The sequence below is a fragment of the Rattus norvegicus genome, chromosome 12, assembly GCF_036323735.1.
Source record: "Rattus norvegicus strain BN/NHsdMcwi chromosome 12, GRCr8, whole genome shotgun sequence".
NCBI classification, from domain to species: domain Eukaryota; kingdom Metazoa; phylum Chordata; class Mammalia; order Rodentia; family Muridae; genus Rattus; species Rattus norvegicus.
The window spans coordinates 40,561,809-40,583,085 of NC_086030.1; the positions used below are offsets into that span (position 1 = coordinate 40,561,809).

General features: G+C 48.8%; 1 protein-coding gene across 7 annotated transcripts in view; it reads left to right on the forward strand.

The window, feature by feature from the left end:
• Window positions 1–91: 91 nt before the first annotated feature.
• Window positions 92–21,277, forward strand: part of Acad10 (acyl-CoA dehydrogenase family, member 10) — a 42,479-nt gene continuing 21,293 nt past the window's right edge. For 3 of the 7 annotated variants that reach the window (XM_063271338.1, XM_039090164.2, XM_039090165.2), the window contains exons 1-8: window positions 92–310; window positions 4,893–5,092; window positions 10,226–10,374; window positions 12,850–13,044; window positions 14,845–15,003; window positions 15,959–16,118; window positions 17,505–17,646; window positions 20,412–20,480. In XM_063271338.1, coding sequence (XP_063127408.1) covers window positions 4,906–5,092; window positions 10,226–10,374; window positions 12,850–13,044; window positions 14,845–15,003; window positions 15,959–16,118; window positions 17,505–17,646; window positions 20,412–20,480 — 1,061 coding nt within the window. In that variant the 5' untranslated portion in view covers window positions 92–310; window positions 4,893–4,905. Of the gene's footprint in view, window positions 311–4,892; window positions 5,093–10,225; window positions 10,375–12,849; window positions 13,045–14,844; window positions 15,004–15,958; window positions 16,119–17,504; window positions 17,647–20,411; window positions 20,481–21,277 lie in introns of those variants that run through there. The other 4 variants (NM_001398790.1, XM_063271339.1, XM_063271340.1 and 1 more) reach the window with 4 other exon arrangements.

A 21,277-nucleotide genomic window follows, 5' to 3' on the forward strand; every position in this document is an offset into this window, starting at 1 on the left:
CTCTGACCCGCAGGGTCGCGCACGCGCACGCGCACGCGCGGGCGGGAAGGGGCGAGGCCCAGGGCGCGCATGCGCCGTTGGTAGCCGCTTCTGAACCTTGGCTGACCGTCTGGACACAGTATTGTCCGAGGAGCGTGCGCAGTCCGTGCAGAGCGTTCTGGCTTGGTTTTTTTTTTTTTTTTTTTGCGCTTGACCCCTCTCTTCGTTTGTCCCGCCTAGTTTTCCCACAGGGTTCACCGAGACTCTGAGGGTTCGAGGAGACTCTGAGGGTTCCTGGGTCTTCGACCTCAGGGTTTGTAACTTTATGCAGGTATGGCTATGGGCTGGTTAGGAACACAGTGTCTTCATCAATGTTTTTCTGAGAGCCGGACACTGCGGGGCTGTGTGGGATGATGCTTTTGCAAACACAGAAAACAGACCCAGACAGGACAACCTTTGGCACTCGTGCGATCCTGAGCTAGTTGATCCTGACCTAGTCGCGGCATAACCACACGGGTGTGTGAAATGAAACGCATTTAGGAGACAGGGATATATAGATCATGGTTAAATTTGGTTTTGTTGTTTAGTTTTGTTTTTGGTTTTTATTTGTTTTGTTTTTGAGTCAGTTTCTCCATGAATTCCACGTCCTGGAATGCATTCTGTAGACCGGGCTGGCCTCAAACTCAGGGATCTGCCTGCCTCTGCCTCCGGAGTTGTGGGATACAGTTCTGCCCCACCACTGTCTGGCCATGGTCTAGTTGTTTTGAGGTTTTGAGTTCTCTCTATATTGGAAACAGATGTCCTTGAACTTCTGACCCTCCTGCCTCTTCCACCTCACCAGGGCTAGGGTTACAGGATTCTGCTGAAGGCTTTGTGCTTCACAAGATGGCAGGATAGAGCACACTGAGGAATGTACTTCGGTGGTAGAATGCTTGGGGTATAGGTTCTGGGTTCAGTGTCTAGTACACACACACACACACAGGAAAAAAGAAAGAAAGAAAGAAAGAAGGAAAGAGAGAAAGAAAGAAAGAAAGAGAAAAATACAGGTAAAATCAGTGCATATATGGAAAAAAATGACATGCTATACATGCCACAGTGTAAGAGGTGTGGGAGAGGCCGTGTACAAATCGCACCTGTAATAGGAACACACGATACATAGAGGTGCTTATGCTTTTTCCTATGTAATATGTCTCATACCCTTTTAATGCCAGGGTTTCCCAACTTCTCACACTTCACGTCCTAATAACCCTTTCGGGGTGAATGTATGTGCACCATAGCTGTCAGGAGTACTCTCACCTAGTGGTAACCACCAAAAACTGTGCCCAGATATCACTAAATGTCCCTCCTGTGGCCCAAATCACCACACACACACACACACACACACACACACACACACACACACACACACACACGAGAATAATGGGCTTATATGAAAGTGCATAGGGGTTGGGGATTTAGCTCAGTGGTAGAGCGCTTGGGCCCTGGGTTCGGTCCCCAGCTCCAGAAAAACAAAAAACAAAAAACAAAAAAAACCAAAAACAAATGAAAGTGCATAAAAGTCGCCCGGTGTAGATCATCTGACTGTGTGTCAGATGTGTCTGTGGTGCTCACGTTGACCTAGGGCCTTCAGCATGCTAAGCACAGGTCACGCTCATGAGGCACACTCCCAAGTCAAGTGTTAGATAACCTTAAATGGTGTGCCACATACTAACTTAATAGCTCCACATTTTTTTACCTTAGGCAATGGCACGCACACACACACACCCCTTGCAATAGGTACTGTAATTGTCCCCATTTTACAGAGGGGAAAACTGAGGCTCAGAGAGGGTAATGTACCCAGGACCTCACTCTCAGTAGGTAGCAGAGTCATTTTTAGAAACCGGTCAATCCAGATCAGTTATGCCTTACTACACCAGCCCTGTAATATAAATATATACACCATGTGGATGTTTATGAAGTATGATCAAAGCAGGAAGTCCACATTAGTCTAACCTCATTCCGATTGACGAGGAGGAAACAAAGACGCTTTGTGGTAGGGAAGATGCCAGTTCCAGAAAACAAGCATTGGTAACCATTAATGGGCAAGCTGTCATAGCTCTTCGAGGCTGTCGGTCACTCAGATGTGTCCCTTGCTCTTCCCTCCCTGCATCCCTCTCTTCCTTTTCTTGCCGCTTAGCCCAGGCTAGCATGGGCTAGCCTGGCATTCAAGGCTGCCCTGTCTCTGTCTCTCTTGTGCTAGGGATAGAGTCGTGTATCCTTGTGAGTCCATACTATTTTCTGATCCATCCAGTTTATTCGTCCCTCAGGTCATTTAGCCTGAAGAACTGCTCTGACTCTAACACCGAGCCCCAGGAGATGGCTGTCTAAAAGACGGCTCAGTCCTTGCCTTGTGGGGCTTAAAATAGGAACAAATAGAACAGTCAGCGTGTAGAGGGTCAATATTCCACTACAGGCATGGACAAGGGACACTGGGGGTGGGAGCCCGCCACAAACCTGCCACCGTCAGCTTGGGGAAAGAAAAGAAAATCTACGGAGAAGAAGGCAAAGCTGAGGTGTAAACGTGAGTGGAAATTCACCAGCCGGATGGGGCAGGGGAGAAGGCTCTGGGCTGCTGACAGAGCAGGTGCCAAGGCCTGGAGAGAAGGGAGACAGAGTGCTTGCCTAGTGTGCACAAAGGCCAGAGTCAGATTCCCCAGGGATACACAACCCAGAAGTGGTGACAGAGCCCGTAATCTCTCTCTGCCTCCACATGGGTTTGTTGTCCCTCATAGACTTTGGCCTTGGCATAGAAAGGAGTAAAATTAAAATCAGCCTTGAAGTTTGGTGGTTTGGGACGTTTGTTTTGTTTTTTTTAACTACCAAATTCAGCCAAATTTGAGTAAATAAGTATATCACACCATTTTCAAGATTTACCATTCCGGGGTTGGGGATTTAGCTCAGTGGTAGAGCACTTGCCTAGCAAGCGCAAGGCCCTGGGTTCGGTCCCCAGCTCCGAAAAAAGGAATAATTAAAAAAAAAAAAAAAAAGATTTACCATTCAGTCTTCCGTTAGCTGGCAACAGTGGTCCACATGCTCCAGCCTTACCAGCCAAGTAGGGAGACTGAGGCAGGAGGATTGCCAGAACCAGCTTGGGCAGCAGAGCAACACCCATCTCAAGAATAAAAGAGAAGAAAGAAGAAGAAAGGTTCCCTTCTTAGGGCTTGGTTTTGTTTGCCTGTGAGTTTTTGTGTCTATTCAGGGCTCGTTTGTGTGTCTGAGGGTCTCATTATATAATCCTGCCTGACCTGGAGACACAGATCCCCTGCCTCTGTCTCCCTGGTGCTGAGATTATAGGTGTGGACCTCCAAGACCCAATAAAAGCCTAATTTCTCGGGGGTTGGGGATTTAGCTCAGTGGTAGAGCGCTTGCCTAGGAAGCGCAAGGCCCTGGGTTCAGTCCCCAGCTCCGGAAAAAAAGAAGCAGAAAAAAAAAAAAGAAGAAGGGCACAAAAGCCTAATTTCTCATAGTTGACTAAGAAGGCCTCCACAGGGCTGGAGAGATGGCTCAGTGGTTAAGAGCACTGACTGCTCTTCCAGAGGTCCTGAGTTCAATTCCCAGCAACCACATGGTGGCTCACAACCATCTGTAATGAGATCTGGTGCCCTCTTCTGCAGTCACATATGCAGGCAGAATGCTGTACATAAAATAAATAAATAAATCTTAAAAAAAAAAGACCTCCACAGTTAGGAAACCAGGCCCTTGGTGGTCTAGCGACTGTGTCTGGAGACAGTTTACCTCTGAGGGCTCTGGACCCAGTCAGTGGATTGATCCCACGGTAGGATTCGTAACGAGATTCGTAGAAGGATTCGTAGAAGCTGGTGAATCCTGAGAGGTGGGACCCAGCCTGAGGAAGCAAGTCACTGGTGTTGTATGTCCTGGTGTCTTCCCCTGGCGATTTCCTCTGTCCTCTCTGTCTGCTTCCTGCTTGGCCATGAAGTATAAATCTCTTCTGTGGTGATGTTCTGGCCAAGCTGCACAGCCATGAGTTAAGCTCTCTGAAACTGTGACCTTCCCTTGTGCCGCTCCATCAGAGAGCGGGTTGTTACAGCAATGAAAAAAGTGACTAACACATAGGTCCTATAAGTTGCCCAGGCTAGCCCGCAACTTAGCAGTTCTGCCTTAGTATCTCCTGTAGTTGGACTACTACACACTGTTTCCAGTGAAGGTTTTAAATGGGATTAAGGCAGGCTGCTGGTGCAGGACTTTAATCCTAGCGTTCCGGAGGCTGAGGCAGGCTGATCTCTGCGTCCATCTGAGGCTCTGTAGAGCATGTTCTAAGACAGCCAAAGCTAGGGGTTGGGGGTTTAGCTCAGTGGTAGAGCGCTTGCCTAGCAAGCACAAGGCCCTGGGTTCGGTCCCCAGCTCTGAAAAAAAGAAAAGAAAAGAAAAAAAAAAAAAAAAAGACAGCCAAAGCTAAAAACAAAAAAACAAAACAAAACAAAAAAACAACATGGAATAAAATGGGGTTAAGATGTGGTCTCATCTGCAGCTTTGAAGGATTCCTCTGGCTGATGAGGGAGGAGGGTGGAAAGAAGAGGCAGAGAACCATCAGGGTCCCTGAAGAGAAGTCTGCAGTGAGAGAAGAAGGGGGGGAGACAGGGTTCTCAGGAGGAAGTGCAGACAGGGCCGAGGCAGCTGGGTTGGGATTCAGGAAAGTCAGGGCTCAAAACCCTGTTTCCATGGTTATAGCAGTTGAGGGCTGAAGGCCCCTCGGTGGACAGTCATTGAGGCCAGCTGTGGGTGGGGTTTGAGGTTCATGGGGCATCAGCTGGGAGCATGGGTGGCACCAAACTCAGGGATACCCTGACCCTTTCTTACCCTAATGCTGGATGGAAGCTAAGGTTCAAGCTGCCCTAAATCTTCTTCCCACACAGCCTCTGTCTCACCATGTGCATAAGGAGGCTTTTTCAGCCTTCCTCTATCCACTGGGCATGGAGGACCACAGCCCCGAAACATCCTCTGAGCAGGCATCAGGGAATCCCACGCTGGACATATTCCAGAGGCCGAAGCTACAGAGCCGTCATTTTTGACATGGGCGGAGTCCTCATGCCTTCTCCAGGGACAGTGGCTGCGGGTGAGAGCCTTACTCTTTCTATTAGGGGCTAAGCGGGAGTGGGGAAGTAGAGACAGGTAGGCCCTAGGGTCAGATTCTATTTAACGGCAGTGTTTGAGGCAAATTATTCAGCGGCTCTGAGTCATGGTTGCTTGACAGTAAATTAGGACTAATAACAGACCCTCCTTCCTGGAGATTTGAGGGAGAGTGAAATGAAATGACTTTTGGAAAATACAGTAGGGGGTTGGGGATTTAGCTCAGTGGTAGAGCGCTTGCCTAGCAAGCACAAGGCCCTGGGTTCTGTCCCCAGCTCCAGAAAAAAAAAGGAAAAAGAGAAAAAGAAAAAAAAGAAAGAAAGAAAAGGAAAATACAGTAGATTGGTTAGTTCATAGCATGCACTAAGCCCTGGGTTCAGTCCTTAGCACCTCACAAGCCAGGTTTGGCACTGGGTTGGTTGAAGCAGGAGGATCAGGTATGCAGGGCCATCCTCAGCTAAACAGCAAGTTCAGGGATAGCTTGAGCTAGATGAAACGTCATCTGTAAATAAATAGTAGCAGAAGGGACTTTGCCTTCCACCTGGCGGGGGTCACGGTCTGAGCTGTCTCGTTCTGCTATGCCAGTGAACTAAAGCCTCTGAAACAGAGTCCGAGTAAATCTTTCCTACCTTAAAAAATGACTAAACAGGGTTGGGGATTTAGCTCAGTGGTAGAGCACTTGCCTAGCAAGCACAAGGCCCTGGGTTCTGTCCCCAGCTCCAGAAAAAAAAAAAAAGGAAAAAAAAAATGACTAAACAAGCAATCACCAGAGAAGAAGTGCAAACACAAAGTCCTCAACCATGGCAGCTGCAAAACAGACACTGTCTGCTGTCTCAGCACTCCCCAGAGCCAGCGCTCAAGGCCATGCACGTTCCGGGGGTTTCTGCCATACACGAAATGACTTCACTGTGAGCTCACAGCTTAAGTCAGGGATTGGGGAACATTTCCAAGGAAGAGGCAGAGGGTAAGGAACTTAGGCACTGAGGGGCATAAGGTCTCTGCTGCGCACACTGGAATGCTGCCCGGACAGAGTCAGAGCGGCCAGGGATGGCGGTAGACAGAGGCATGGCTTGCAGTCTCCCAGGCGCCAATGGGGGTCCTCAAGCGTCACGAGATATGTTTTGTTGGGTTAGTTTTTCAACTTCTTCAGAAGGTAAAGCCATTCTGGCTCCCAGGCCATATAAAAAGTGACAGCAGCTAGCTCTGGCACAGGCCGGCCGACTAGGCCCTGGGAGTACAGTACGTGGGCTGTACACACGTGTGGGTCAGTGGTAGAGGGGCTTGCCTAGTACCTACAAGACCCTGGGTCCATTCTCAGCATTGGAAGAAGACAGTGGGGAAGTAGAGAGGAGACGGGAAGGAGCTGTATACCACATACCTGGGTTCGAGTGCAAGGAAAGAAGTCCTCACTTGCCCCTTTCTGCTGCTATGATGGATGCCATGCTGATGGGCAACTTGGGAAGAAAGAGTTGTCTTTATTTGAGTTCCACTAGAGTCTAGTGGAACTAGAGTCTATCATGGAGGGAACTCAGGGCAGGATCTCAAGGCAGGAACCTGGGGGCAGGAACAGAAGCAGAAGCCATGGAGGACTGTTGCTTGTTGTCTTGCTTCCTCCCCATGGCTTGCCCACCCTGCTTTTTTCTATAGCCCAGGACTGACTACCCCAGGAATGGCACAACTCATACAGACCAGGCCCTCCCCATTCATCGCTGGTTGAGAAATAAATGCCCCACAGACTTGCCTACACAACAGTCTGACAAAGGGAGGAATTTCCTCAAGTGAGGTCCTCCCTTCTCAGATGACCCTAGCTTGAATCAACCAAAAAAACAAAACAAAAAACCAAAAACAAAACAAAACAAAAAAAATCAACTAACCCTAGTTTATCATTTCTAAGCCTTATGTACTGGCTAGTTTTGTGTGGCAACTTGACACAAGCTAGAATTATCAAAGAGAAAGGAGCCTCCCTTGAGACCCAGCTCTAAGGCATTTTCTCAACTAGTGATCAAGGTGGGAGGGTCCAGCCCCTTGTGGGTGATGCCATTCCTGGGCTGGTGGTCCTGTGATCTATAAGAGAGCAGGCTGAGGGGGCTGGGGATTTAGCTCAGTGGTAGAGCGCTTACCTAGGAAGCGCAAGGCCCTGGGTTCGGTCCCCAGCTCCAAAAAAAAGAACAAAAAAAAAAAAAAAAAGAGAGAGCAGGCTGAGCAAGCCAGGGGAAGCAAGCTAGTAAGTAACATCCCTCCATGGCTTCTGCATCAGCTCCTGATTCCTGCCCTGCTTGAGTTCCAGTCCTGACTTCCTTTGGTGATGAACAGCAATGTGGAAGTGTGAGCTGAATAAACCCTTTCCTCCCCAACTTGCTTCTTGGTCGTGATGTTTGTGCGGGAATAGAAACTCTAACTTAGAAATTACCTAACTCATGTAAAACATGTGAAAAGAGAAGCAAATCCCAGGTAGGGCTGTGGCTGGGGGCGCAGTCCACTGAGTCCTGCTAAGTGGCCTATGTGTGTGCCACCATGCACGGCACTGCCTGGTTTTGATGTTTCGTGCTCTCTGGTTGCCTCTTTCTATATGTCTGTAGGTCACTCAGATTCCTTTTTCTGTGAGTCCTCATGTTTCCTGCTGAACTGCAGCGACAGCCTTTTTTATATTAAGTATCTATGATGGTTGGGAGATTTATTCATTATGTTGATTTATGTGCATTTGTGTGCGTCTGCCTGAGTCTATGGTGTGCAGGTGCCTACGGAAGCCGAAGTTGGGTCCGTTCAAGAGCAATAAACACTCTTAACTACCAAGCCATCCCTCCAGCCCCCATCCTGTGGTTTTATTTATAATATTTTTGATGGTTCTTTATCTTTTCTTTTGAGAAAGGAATCTATACCAAAATTTGCATTTTTAAAGTACCGTCAGAGCCAGCTGTTTCTTCCTTTATAGTTTTAGACTTTTGAGTCTTAGTTGAGAAATTCCTTTCTAGACAGATGGGGTGGTTCAAATCTGTAATTCTTTTTTTTCCCCCAAAGACCATTTATTTTATGTATATGAGTACAATGTCTTCAGACACACCAGAAGAGAGCATCAGGTCCCATGACAGATGGTTGTGAGCCACCATGTGGTTGCTGGGATTTGAACTCAGGACCTCTGGAAGAGCAGTCAGTGCTCTTAACCACACAGCCATCTCTCTAGCTCCCAAACCTGTAATTCTAATACATGGGAATCTGAGGCAGGGGGATCACTAAGAGTTTGAAGGCAGCCTGGGCTACGCAGCGTGGTCCAGGTGAGCCTGGGTTCCAGGTCCAGGTGTGCCAACCTCTTGGACTACTCAGGGCTGAAAGATTGTGGATGGATGCATGGCTGGGAGAGAGCTCAGTAGGGGGAGTGCTTGTCTCAGCAGCTCGAGGAGCTGTGCTTGTCTCAGGGTCCATGTCAAAATGCTGAGCACCGGACCTGTGCTGCTCAGCCCAGCATTGGTTAGGGGGAGGCCCATGGATCCCTGGACTTGGATGGCCAGCCAGTTAGATGAGTGAGTGAGCTCCTGTCTTAAAAGGGATGGATGGTGGGGCTGGAGAGATGGCTCAGCGGTTAAGAGCACTGACTGCTCTTCCAAAGGTCCTGAGTTCAAATCCCAGCAACCACATGGTGGCTCACAACCATCTGTAATGAGATCTGATGCCCTCTTCTGGTGTGTCTGAACAGCTACAGTGTACTTATATATAATAAATAAATAAATCTTTAAAAAAAAAAAGGGATGGATGGCATTCCTAAGGATGACAACAGAGCTCGTCATCCTGCCTTTGTATGTGTATGCGTGTGTGCCTATGCGCCTGTATGCCTATGCACCTGTGCGCGTGTGCGCGTGTGAGTGTGTGTGCGTGTGAGTGTGTGGACATTCTATCCAGACTGCTCTCTGTCTTTTTCATCTTACCTGGCAGATGACTCTGGCAACTTTCCTTTTTCATGGTGATAGGATCGACTAGGCAGGCCTTGTGTGCACCAAGCCCACACTCTGCTGGAGCTCTCCCCTCTGCCGCTCCACCTGCCCACCCCCACCTCCTGTCCTCTCCTACACTTTCATGTCCGTAGGCGTAGGCTTACTCTGGGGCTAGCACGCTTTTGCACGCTTTTCCTTTGAGGACCATGTCAGTTTTATGAGCTGTGCCATCTCTGCCACAAACAGGTTTCTGCATTAGTCACCTTGGTCATTGTTGTGAGACTATTAGGCGTGGTTGCGTTCCAGACTTAACAGGTAGGAGGTTAGGGTGTACTTCCTGTAGGGTGCTTGCCTTGTGGTCATTCCCAGCGCTGAAGAAACAAAACCCAAAAACCCAGAGACTGATGGGGCCCCTGAGCTGTAATCATCACTGATACAAGAAGCCCTTTATCTATACAGATTTCAAAACGTCTTTTCCACAAGCAGTTCTACCCGCACAGCCAGTCCGTAACCTTCCCTTCCTTGGTAAATGTGTCTGGAAGAAATTCCTGGAAGTGAAATTAGGACATCAAACATACATTGAAGATTTTTGAGAGAAACTGCCAAACTGCTTTCCACGGAGGCCGTCCTTGTTTCCACAAGGGTGCCAGTTTCTTTCCGTGCGTGCCAACTCGGGCATGAGCAGAAAGGCTGTGCCCTTCAGAGCACTTGGAGGCTAAGGAAGCCCTGCTTTTAAGGCCTTGCCATTCTCTGCGTGTGTATGCTGCCTTGACGGCGGTCGTTCTGAAGAACTCCACTGCTTCTCTCTCTATACCTTTTCATATTGCCACATAGTCTCAAGACCCAAGTGTCAGAAAAAGTGCTTCAAAACAGAAGATGCGGGCTAGAGTGATGGCTGGTGCTTAAGTGCCGTCTGCTCCTGCAGAGGACCTGAGTTTGGTTCTCTGCCCCATGGCTCAGAGCTGCCTGTAACTCCAGCTTCAGAGGATCTGATGTCCTCTCCTGGCCTCTGCAGGCAACTCAAGTGAGGGTGAGACTGGATCCTCAGTAGCCGTGCTCCCTGTCTGTGTCCGTCCGTCTTTCCACACACAGCCACCACAATAATGCCACAGGACCTGGGACGGTCACTCCAAGCTCCCCAAACCCCAGCCCTGTGGTGTCGTTCCTTATCCTTTGTGTGTTGTGCCTTACAGGATGGGAGGTGCAGAATCATGTCCCTCCTGGAACTATAATGAAGGCTTTGATCAGAGGTGGCGACAGTGGGCCCTGGATGAGGTTTATGAAAGGAGAGATGACAATGGAGCGCTTCTTGGAAGAGTTCGGGAGGCTGTGCTCTGAAATCGTGAGTGACGAACATTTCTCTCCTCATTTCTTCCCTGTCTCTTTTCTCAGGGGAGGGGTGTTGAGACAGGTATGCAGCCCACAGCAGCCTTGAACTCACCCTGTAACCCAAGGTGAGCTTGATCCTCCTGCCTCCACCTCCATGGCTGGTGCTTGGGTTCCAGCCATGAGCCGCATGTCTAGCATTCTCACAGTTTTCTCTTGGCCTCCAGTGCGCTCCCATTCAGCCAGAACATTGATTTAAATGAACTAAAATGAAAACCTAGTAGCCTGCCTTTTTTTTTTTTTTTTTTTTTTTCTTTTTTCAGAGCTGGGGACCGAACCCAGGGCCTTGCGCTTGCTAGGCAAGCGCTCTACCACTGAGCTAAATCCCCAACCCCGCCTGCCTTTGTTTTTAAGTTCTTCCTTCCATGCCTTGGCATTCAGCATTGAGTCCACGTATGAATAAATTACTCTTTCCTGTAAGCTACAGCAGACACTGAAAGCCAAGCCGTCAGCCTAATGGTTTTGAGCCGAAGCTTATTAAATCAATAAATAAATGGTCACCATCTTCTCTGCATTGTGCACTATTAGAGCTTTGCAGTGTGCAGTGACTTCTGTAACCTTCAAAGCTCCACTAAAGCACAATCTAAAACACAGCCGTAAGCTATCTGGGAGGACGGCGGGGGTGGGGGGGGGAGGATAGTGGCAAAATATCTTTTGTGCTGCCGAATTAATATGCTTAAAATGTCTACAGTGGGGTGAGCAAGATGGCTCAGCCCGTTAAGGTGCTTGCCGACCTAAAGTGCACTTTCAGAATCTAAGTGATGGAGGTAGGGCCTGACTCTTGAAAGTTGTCCTCTGACCTTGACAAGGGTAAGATGCACTGGCACGCCCACACTTAAATCAATCAATCAATAAATAAATAAATTTATTTATAAAAACAAGGTAGCCTTGGCTGTCCTGGAACTCACTCTGTAAACCAGGCTGTCCTTGAACTCACAGAGATCCTCCTGCCTCTGCCTCCAGAATGCTGGGGTTAAAGGTGTGCATCCCCACCCTCGTACATAAAAACATGTAATTGTTAAGATGCTAAAGACAGCAGCAAGCCTTGAAACTGTGCCAGCGGGTCACAGAGGATGACCTGAGGTCCTGCAGGTGACATGCCAGGTCGCTTGAGTTTGCAGGTTCAAGAAGCATATGGTGGGTTTCTAGTGGGGATGGAAATGGAGACCGTTCCCGGTTTCACTTTAGAACGGTGAGTTCTCGTTTGAGGGTGATGGTTGCACCTCTTTGTGAGTATCCGAAGCCATTGTCTGGGTCTGGTCTGGTGGTTCATCCGTCCCTCTCTTCCCAACACTTAAGAAGCTGAGATGGGGGTTGGGGTGGGGATTTAGCTCAGTGGTAGAGCGCTGCTCCAAAAAAAAAAAGAAGCTGAGGTCAGAGGATTAAACAAAATAAAACAGTGTGGCTGAGGTGGTAGACACCTTCAGTCTTGGCACTGGGGAGGCAAGGGCAGGTAACCTCTGTGAGTGCCAGGACTTCAGAGTAAGACCCTGTCTCAAAACCACAAAAACCAAAACAAAGAGAAGCCCTTGACCTGCACACCCTATCTAGGCAGACGGCCTGGTATTGTTGTATTTGTGTATAACTGTTAGAAAACCTACCTGGGCCTGTAAGACTTGGCCTTTGCAGCTTTTGAAACCTATCTGCAAAACCCCCACAGATTGGGATTTAAAAACAAGCAAAAATTGGGCTGGAGACGTAGCTCAGCAGTTGAGAACACCTGCAGCTCCTACAGAAGACCCGGGTTCAATTCCCATCGCCCACATTGTCACAACCATGTGTAACTCCACTTCTGGGGATCCAACACCCTCTTCTGGACTCTGAGGGCGCCAGGCAAACACATGGTGCGTGTGTGTGTGTGTGTGTGTGTGTGTGTGTGTGTGTGTGTGTGTATGCGCATGCGCACGCAAGAAAAAACCACGTAGAAAATAAAATACTTAAATAATACTTTTTTAAAAACCTAAAGTTGATCCGAAACTAAAGTTCATAAAGAAGCTATTGCAAGGTACAACACAAACCCATGCCGTGCTGTCAGCTGCTCCTGATACGTAACACCTGGTGAACAAGCTTTAATGTTTAACCTACCCTCTTCAGACCCTCCTCCTTCACTTCCCAGGGTTGGAACTAAAACCCAGCTCCTACATGAGTTTTTAAAGGCCGCCGTACGTATACCCAGGGAAGGTGATATTTACCTGTTGTCCTGGTTACTATGGAGGCTGAGGCAGGAGGATCACTTGGCCCCAGAAATTGCAGGCTCATCCGATCGGTATACTGAGAGCTCCTCTCAAAATACTAGTGCAGACTCTAATGTGATGGGCATCAGGTCCGTGCTGGGCTCGCACATCCAGGCAGCGGCGGGATGCTGGGAATGGATTTCGCCTGCATGCCACGAGGGACCACACTAACGCCACACCGATTGCCCTGTTCACAGGCAAAGACCTCTGTGCCCGTGAGCTCCTTTTTCTCTCTGCTGACTAGTGAGCACGTGGCAAAGCAGTTCCCGGTGATGACGCAGGCTGTCTCTCAGATCCGAGCAGAGGGCCTGCAGACTGCAGTCCTGACCAACAATTTTCTGCTTTCCAACGGGAAAAGCTTTTTGCCCCTGGACCGGAAGCAGTTTGATGTGGTAAGTATACAGTGATGGACGGGCTGGAGGTGCTTTGAGTTCACTTTAAATGCTGCCTGCCAGGAGTCTCCAGGAAGTGGGTTTTCATTCACATACCCGCCCGAACTGGGTTGAGGTATAATAAGTTGAAAATTGTCTTTTATTTTTGGTCTTTTTATAATCTATCAATCTGTCTATCTATTTACTATCTATCCATCTGCCTATATCTGTCTATCTATTTACTATCTATCTGTCTGCCTATGTCTGTCTGTCTGTCTGTCTGTCTATCTATCTATCTATCTATCTATCTATCTATCTATCTTCAAGTCAGGGTCTCTCTGTGTAGCCCTGGCTGTCCTGGAACTCACTCTGTACTCCAGGCTGACCTTGAACTCATAGAGACCCACCTGCTTCTGTCTCTCCTGAGCTGGGATTAAAGGCCTGGTCTTATTTTAGTTTAGGGTTTTTTGTTTTTTTTTTTTTTGGTTGGTTGAGTTTATTTTTTGTTTGTTTGTTTGTTTGGTTTGGTTTTAACAGGGTCTTAGAGTCCTGGCAATGTGGAACTTGCTCTGTAGACCAGAAGGGCCTGGAACTCACAAGGGTCCACCTGCTTTTGCCTCCCAAATGCTGGAATTGAAGGCACACACTACCACATCCAGCAAAACAGGTCCTTAAAACGTCATCGTGTTCAGGGCTGGAGAGATGAACAGCATTAGCTGTTCTTCAGAGGTCCTGAGTTCAGTCCCCACAACCACATACGTGGTGGCTCAAACCCTCTGTAATGGAATCTGATTCTCTCTTCTGGAGTGCATTAAGACAGAACACTCAGGCTGGAGAAATGACTTAGCAGTTAAGAGCACTGGTTGCTCTTCCAGAGGCCTTAAGTTCAATTCCCAGCAACCACACGGTGGCTCACAACCATCTGTAATGGGCTCTGATGCCCTCTTCTGGTGTGTCTGAAGAGTGTACTCATATGCATAAAATAAATAAATAAATCTAAAATTAAGAGCACTCATATACGTAAAATATATAAATAAGTCATTTTTAAAAACCATAGCTGTGGGGTTGGGGATTTAGCTCAGTGGTAGAGCGCTTGCCTAGGAAGCACAAGGCCCTGGGTTCGGTCCCCAGCTCCGAAAAAAAAAAAAATTAAACAAAAAAAAAAACCATAGCTGTGGGGGCTGGAGGGATGGCTCAGTGGTTAAGAGCACTGACTGTTCTTCCAGAGGTCCTGAGTTCAAATCCCAGCAACCACATGGTGGCTCACAGCCATCTGTAATGAGATCCGATGCCCTCATCTGCTGTGTCTGAAGGCAGCGACTGTGTACTCATATAATAAATAAATCTTAAAACAAAACAAAACAAAAAACCATAGCTGTGCCTATGGCCGAGTCTTGGTGAAGCAGAGACCCCTTTACACTCCACACTCAAACCCTCACCTATAGCTCCCACATCTTGTGTGGATTCTGGCTCTCGCCACTAATTCCAGTGCAGTGCCATCCCATAATACCTCACTGCTGCTTGTGAGATGGCTCCCTGAGTGAAGGTGCTTGCCACAGAGCCCGACTACCTGAGTCCTACCCACCATTTCCACAGCATGATGGGCGTTTGTGATGTGCCCGGCTCCTTTCCTTGGGGGTGACACTGAGTGTGGGCCCTTAGGGTTTATCCCAAAAATTTGTAATCCCTCACTTTAAGAAGGTAACATCATTTTACACAACGCTTCCAATTATAGGAAGTAACCCCACACCTGTCTTTCTTTCAAACCCTGTGCTGGTGGCTTGCAGGAGCTGTGCCCTTAGACCTTCCCTCTCTCCCCAGGTGGTGGAGTCCTGCGTGGAAGGCGTCTGTAAGCCAGATCCCAGGATATTCCAGCTGTGCCTGCAGCGACTGAACCTGCAGCCCTCACAGGCCATTTTTCTTGATGATCTGGGACCAAATGTCAAAGTGGCTGCCAGCCTGGGCATTCGCACCATTAAGGTAATCCTCACTGTCTCCCGAACCGCCTTACCAGTTAACACAAGCGTGTCCACGCTATCTTTTCTTGGCTGCGCCCATAGCTTTCCCTGGTGACTGTCTGGGAACAGCCCCCTGCTTTTGACTAACTATGAAATCTGAAAGGAGCCGCTCATAGCTGCAGTGTGGGCAGAAGGTGGTGTGGGGAAAGTGGGCTGAGAGAAAGTCACGGTCGGCCTGGGCAGTCCTTTTCTAGCTGGGGGGCCAGGAGCTACAGGCCACGTGGATCACGTTAGGTCCTTGAAGCAAGGCAGCTTCGGGAAGTGGGGGTCCCAAGGCAGGGTTGTTCATCTCTGTTCTTACTGCTACACTCCCAGGCCACAGAGCCAGCTCAGCCATCTGCCCTCTGTGAAATATGGCATAGGCTTCTTTTGTTTGTCCATTTGTTATAGATAGAGACTATGTATCCCAGATTGGCCTTGAACTCTGGATTGTCCGTCTGCGTCTTCCCAGAATGTAGGCTGTGTCACTATCCTGGCCTCTTGACAACCTGTCTGTGGTACTGTTCCGTGAAGGCGAGGCTCAGGATGGAAGAGGAAACTCGTTGTGCTTCCTCTGAGCTGAGGGAAGCTCCACTGGCCATGGTCGGAGAACTGACCTCAGCCTTCTGGGCTGGTTCCTCTAAAGCAGCAAGCGGTTCTCTCAACCATGGGTCACAACCCCTCGGTATAGCAGGCATCCTGCATATCAGATATTATATTATGTTTATAACAGTCGTAAAACTACAACTCTAAGTGGCAACAAATACAGTTTCATGGTTGGGGGTCACCACAACAGGAGGAACTGCAGTTAAATGGCTGCAGCCTGAGAAAGTTGAGAGCCACTAATCTCAGGTGTGACCCTCATGGGCACAGGCGGGGAGAGGGCCAGGCTTATGGGCACAAGCTGGGATTTTTTTCTTCTTTCTCTCTGAAACCAGGTTGACAATCCTGAGACGGCAGTGAAGGAACTGGAAGATCTTCTGGGTTTCCCATTGCACGGGGGCGTTCCCAACACTCGACCTGTGAGGAAGACCATGGAGATTCCACAAGACGCCTTGGAGACCTACCTGAAGGGCTTGCTGGGGACCCGCTACACTGGTAGGACGGCAGTGCGGCTGCCCATTCCTGGCCCTAATGTAGTGTGTGGACGGATGCTGACACAGATCCATTAGAGCACAGTCTCCCCTCACCTCAGTGCTCTATCTTAGAGTTTTGGGGAGGGCAGCCTTTGCTAAGAATAGCCACTGAGGAGGAGGGATCTTGGAGAGACAGCATGTGCAGTGAGCAGTTCAGACTTTTGGAGACAGTAGCATGTTTTGAGACAGATCGGGACTATCTATGTGTTACAAGACAAATCAGTTTTATTTGCTTGTAAACACTTTTTTATTATTATTTATTTATGTTATGTATGTGAGAACACTGTAACTGTCTTCAGACACACCAGAAAGAGGACATCAGATCCTATTACAGATGGTTGTGAGCCACCATGTGGTTGCTGGGATTTGAACTCAGGACCTCTAGAAGAACAGTCAGTGCTCTTAACCACTGAGCCATCTCTTCAGCCCCTGTTACATGGCTTTAGAGACTGGGAATCCAGCTCAGTATATAACACTTGCCTAACATGGGCAAAGCCCTGGTTCTTCTGTTCCCAGCACCAGAAAAAGAAAATTCAGGATTTAAAAAGTGGTAAAGGACTCCTCTTCCAAGACCCCTTTGTTCTCTATACTCTACCCTCTGAAACAGCTGGCTTGGAGCATCTGAAATCTTCCCTGGTGACAGTCCCTCCCCGAGTTTGGTCCTCTAGAAGACCTTCATTTACAGTCCCACAGTGAGCTATTTCCTAGCCGTAGGTTTCTTGGCAGTGCACCCACAGAGCTGAGGGTCCCTCTCGACCAGGCCAGCCAATGGCCAGCTCCCATGCTTTCTCACTCTCTGGCCAAGTGGAGCCCATCTTACTATTTAACTAAGGGTTAATGAGGTCTGCCTCTCCCAGGAGCCACAGAATGCAGCCTAGAGGCTGGGAAAATCTGTCTTGTGTCTAGCTTTGACCCTGCCTAGCTCCTGTCCGTCATCACACCAGTGCCGGGCATGGTTTGGTGGAGCATGGGCGAGGATATACACAGGCATATTTGACCTCAGCCTTAGGACATTCCATGGGGCCGCATGTGCTGCCATGACTGTTAGGACTGATAAACAGAACCCATGTACTTGTGTTCACAGGGCTGGCAAGGAGATGCACAACCAAACAGAGAGAGGAGGTGATCATTGTGTTAAGTGACCTTTGAGGCTGTGACCACATGTGGGTCTGAGGATATACGCCTGGACTCAGTTGTACCCGGGGAGGCTGCTGTCTCTTGCTCAGGGTCTTTCAGGAGGGCATCATGTATGCCAGAGGCACACCACCCTGGGAAGAAGGCTAGCCATGTGTCCAGATCACAGTGGAACTGACTCCCTTCTGAGTGCTCTATCTTGTCAAACTTGCAGGCCCCATGAAGCTCCTTCAGTTCGATCACGGACAGTCAAACCCAACATACTACATCAGGCTGGCTGACCGTCAGCTGGTTCTGAGGAAGAAACCGCCAGGCACCCTCCTTCCCTCTGCCCATGCCATAGAAAGGGAGTTCAGGTAAGTTTCTGGGGGGCCAGTGGGTGGTTGTCTAGCTGGTGTCCCCAACACACAAGCACCATACTAAACTGTCAAGTCAGCTTCCGTAGGACTGCCCTGAAATCCCTCCTGTCTTTAAAAAAATAAGATTTAATATTTTGTATTTAATTATGTGTGTGTATGTGTGTACGCTTCTGTGTGTGTGTGTGTGTGTGTGTGTGTGTGTGTGTGTGTGTGTGTATGACATGCACATGAGTGTGGGTGACCATGGAGGGCAAAAGAGTGTTTGGTTGTTTGGTCCCTTTGGTCTGGAGTTACAGGCTGTTGTGAACTGTCGTGCGGGTGTTGGGAGCAGTATACATTCTTTTTGTGTGTGTTAAGGTTTTGCCTGCATATATGAGTGTACATTTATCACATGTCCATGGAAGTTAGAAGGTATTGACTCCCCTAGTACTGGAGTTAAAGATAGTCGTGAACCACCTTGTGGGTGCTGGGAAGTTAGCTTCCGGTCCTCTGTAAAAGCAACCAGTGCTCTTAACTACTGAGCCATCTCTTCAGCCTCTCCCAAACACGGTTTGTTTTCTGAGACAGTTTAGCCCCCACTGACTGGCTGTGTAGACCAGGCTGGCCTTGAACTCATAGAGATTCACCTGCCCCTGCCACGTTTTTAAAGCTGTAATTTCCGTCAGAGGAGAACATGTTACCTGCTTGTGTTCTGGTTTTGGCTTGATGAAGAAGTCTCACTGTGTTGCCAGTTGTTACCCAGGCTGCTCTCTAATTCCTAGACTCAGAATGATCCTCCTGCCTCAGCCTCCCAGGTCCCCAAGTTTTTCTTCCTCCCCCACCCCTCCCCTTTTTGAGACAGTCTCAGGGAGTCTAACCATGAGCTCCTGATTCTCTCGCCTGAGCCTCTCCAGTGGAGTGGGATTGGAAGTCACCCCCACTCTTTTTACATCATTATTTTAAAATATATTTTTATGCAGGGTGTGCATGAGTGTACGCATGTTTGTGTGTGTCCATGTGGAGGTTAGAGGTCAACATTGGATATGGGTCCTCGATTCCCATTTGATTTTTGACATGATCCCACCCTGGGATCTGGCTCTCTGGCTAGGCTAGGCTGACTGACCAGTCCCAGGAATCTACCTGTCTCCACCTCCTGACTCTGGGATTACCAGCACGCACCACTGTGCTGGACCTTTTATGTGGTGCTGGGAATTGAACTCTGGGTGCCGAGGATTGTGAAGCAGCCACGGTACTGACTGGGTTAACTTCCAGCCCCTTTAAAAAGAGTTTTGTTTTTTTTTTCCCCCCTGGGGGCAGGATGGCTCAGTGGGCGAAGGCACTTGCTATGTAAGCCTAGTGACCTAAGCTCATTCCCTGAAACCCACACAAAGAGGGAAGGGTCCCCTCCCCCCAGAGCTGTCCTCTGACCTCCTCCTGTGTGCAGTAACACTTGTGCTCCACTCGGTGCATACACATGCCCACAGTAATAAAAGAGATGATTGTAAATGATCTTACCACGTACTCTCTCAACCCTGGCCTCTCCAGCTTGCTCAGGGGAAGGCCCGAATCTGTGATCTTTTGGCCTCAGCTTCCCTCATAGCTAGGATTCCAGCTCTATGCCATCCGGACAGTCTAAATGCACATAACAGAACTCTAGTTCCAGATCTCTTAAATAGAAGGGGCAAAGCCCTTAGAAGCCAGGCTGGAGTCTCTCTGCGGAAGGCTCTTTCTCCTCCTTCCACTGCACCGCTGGGTCACAGGCACACGCCTTCTCCCTCTCTCCTTTCCTTCCTTCTGTCTGCCACACTGGGGACGGAGGCCTGAGCCTGGGTATGCGAGGCGAGCCTCCTCCCGATGACATGCAGCCCGCCTCCAACATATTCTTAATTTAAGTTTACTGCATGTGTTATGTGTATGTATGTGTGTGGTTCGTGCACGTGTGTCCTTGGTGTGCGTGTATGTGGAGGCCTCCACTCTCCGCCTTTATGGCTTTTTTATGTATACGGGCGTCTTGCCTGAACATCTGTCTATGGACTAGCTGCACACAATGCTCCAAAGGCCAGGAGAAGGTGTTGGAGGCCTTGGAACTGGAGTTTCAGATGGTCCTGAGCTGCCATGTGGGTGCTGGGAACCAAACCGGAGTCCTCTGCAAGAACAGACAGTGCACGCGGAGCAGCAGAGCCATCTGCCGTTTCCTGAGACAGGGTCTCTCTGTGTAGCCCTGGCTGTCCTGGAACTCACTCTGTAGACCAGGCTGGCCTGGAACTCAGAGGTCTACCTGCCTCGGCCTCCTGAGTGCTGGGGTTACAGGTGTGCCCCATCAGGGAGTTCAGCAATCTGCTTGTCTTCACTCTGATCGCACCCCATGGCTGGCTCGCTACCAGACTTAGCTTTCTTTCTTTCTTTCTTTTTTTTTTTTTTTTTTTTTTAGATTTATTTATTTAATGTATATGAGTGAGTGCACTGTAGCTGTCTTCAGACACACCAGAAGAGGGCATCGGATCTCATTACAGATGGTTGTGAGCCACCGTGTGGTTGCTGGGAATTGAACTCAGGTCCTCTGGAAGAGCAGTCAGTGCTCTTAACCGCTGAGCCATCTCTCCAGCCCCAGACTTAGCTTTCTACATGGATTCGGGGGATCTAAGCCCAGGTCTGTGTCAGTGTCTCAGACACTTCACCAACGGGACCATTTCCCACCCGGATAGATAATGTACCATGTTTTAAATCAGAAAAGCAATTTGAAGAAAATCTTATCGGTAATGAGTTTTTATTTGTCCTTGCAGGATCATGAAAGCCCTTGGGGATGCAGGAGTCCCTGTCCCCACTGTTCTTGACCTTTGCAGTGACTCAAGGTAAAGATCTGTGTGTTTTGTCTTTGGGTCCTCAGGCTGCAGGAGAAAGAAGCTCATTTGTTAACTCAAGAGCCCATTCCTGAGAGATGAGAGAATCACCTGCAGCGTCCTCCCCAGGAGCCCCGAGACCCTGTCACTCCCAGCATGTCCACTCCCAGAATAGCTTTCTTAGCACTCCAAATGCATCTCCACTTAGCTGGATGCGGCTGGCACATCTGTAATCCCAGCACCTGGGCAGGAGAGGCAGGAGGTGCCACAGAGAGACGACCACCTCCACTCCCACCACTCTACTTCTCCCCCACTTTTCTTTTTGTTTCTTGTTTTTCAACACCAGGTTTCTCTGTAACCAGCCCTGGCTGTCCTGGAACTTGCTTTGTAGACCAGGCTGGCCTCAAACTCACAGAGGTCTGCCTGCCTGAGTTCTGTGATATGCCACCATGCCTGGTATTTTTGTCATTTTCTTTTTCTTTATTCGGGAGGGGGTTGGGGGGACAGGTCTTCTCTGTGTAGCTATGGATGTCCTGGAACTCACTCTGTGGCCAAACTGGCTTTGAATTTTTTTTTTAAAGATTTATTTATTATATATAAGTACACTGTAGCTGTCTTCAGATACACCAGAAGAGGGCATTGGAACTCTTTACAAATGGTTGTGAGCCACCATGTGGTTGCTGGGAATTGAACTCATAACCTCTGGAAGAGCAGTCGGGTGCTCTTAACCGCTGAGCCATCTCTCCAGCCCCTAAGTTTTACATTTGAAAGGAAGCAATGGGAACCACCTACCACTCCAGCTCCAGGTT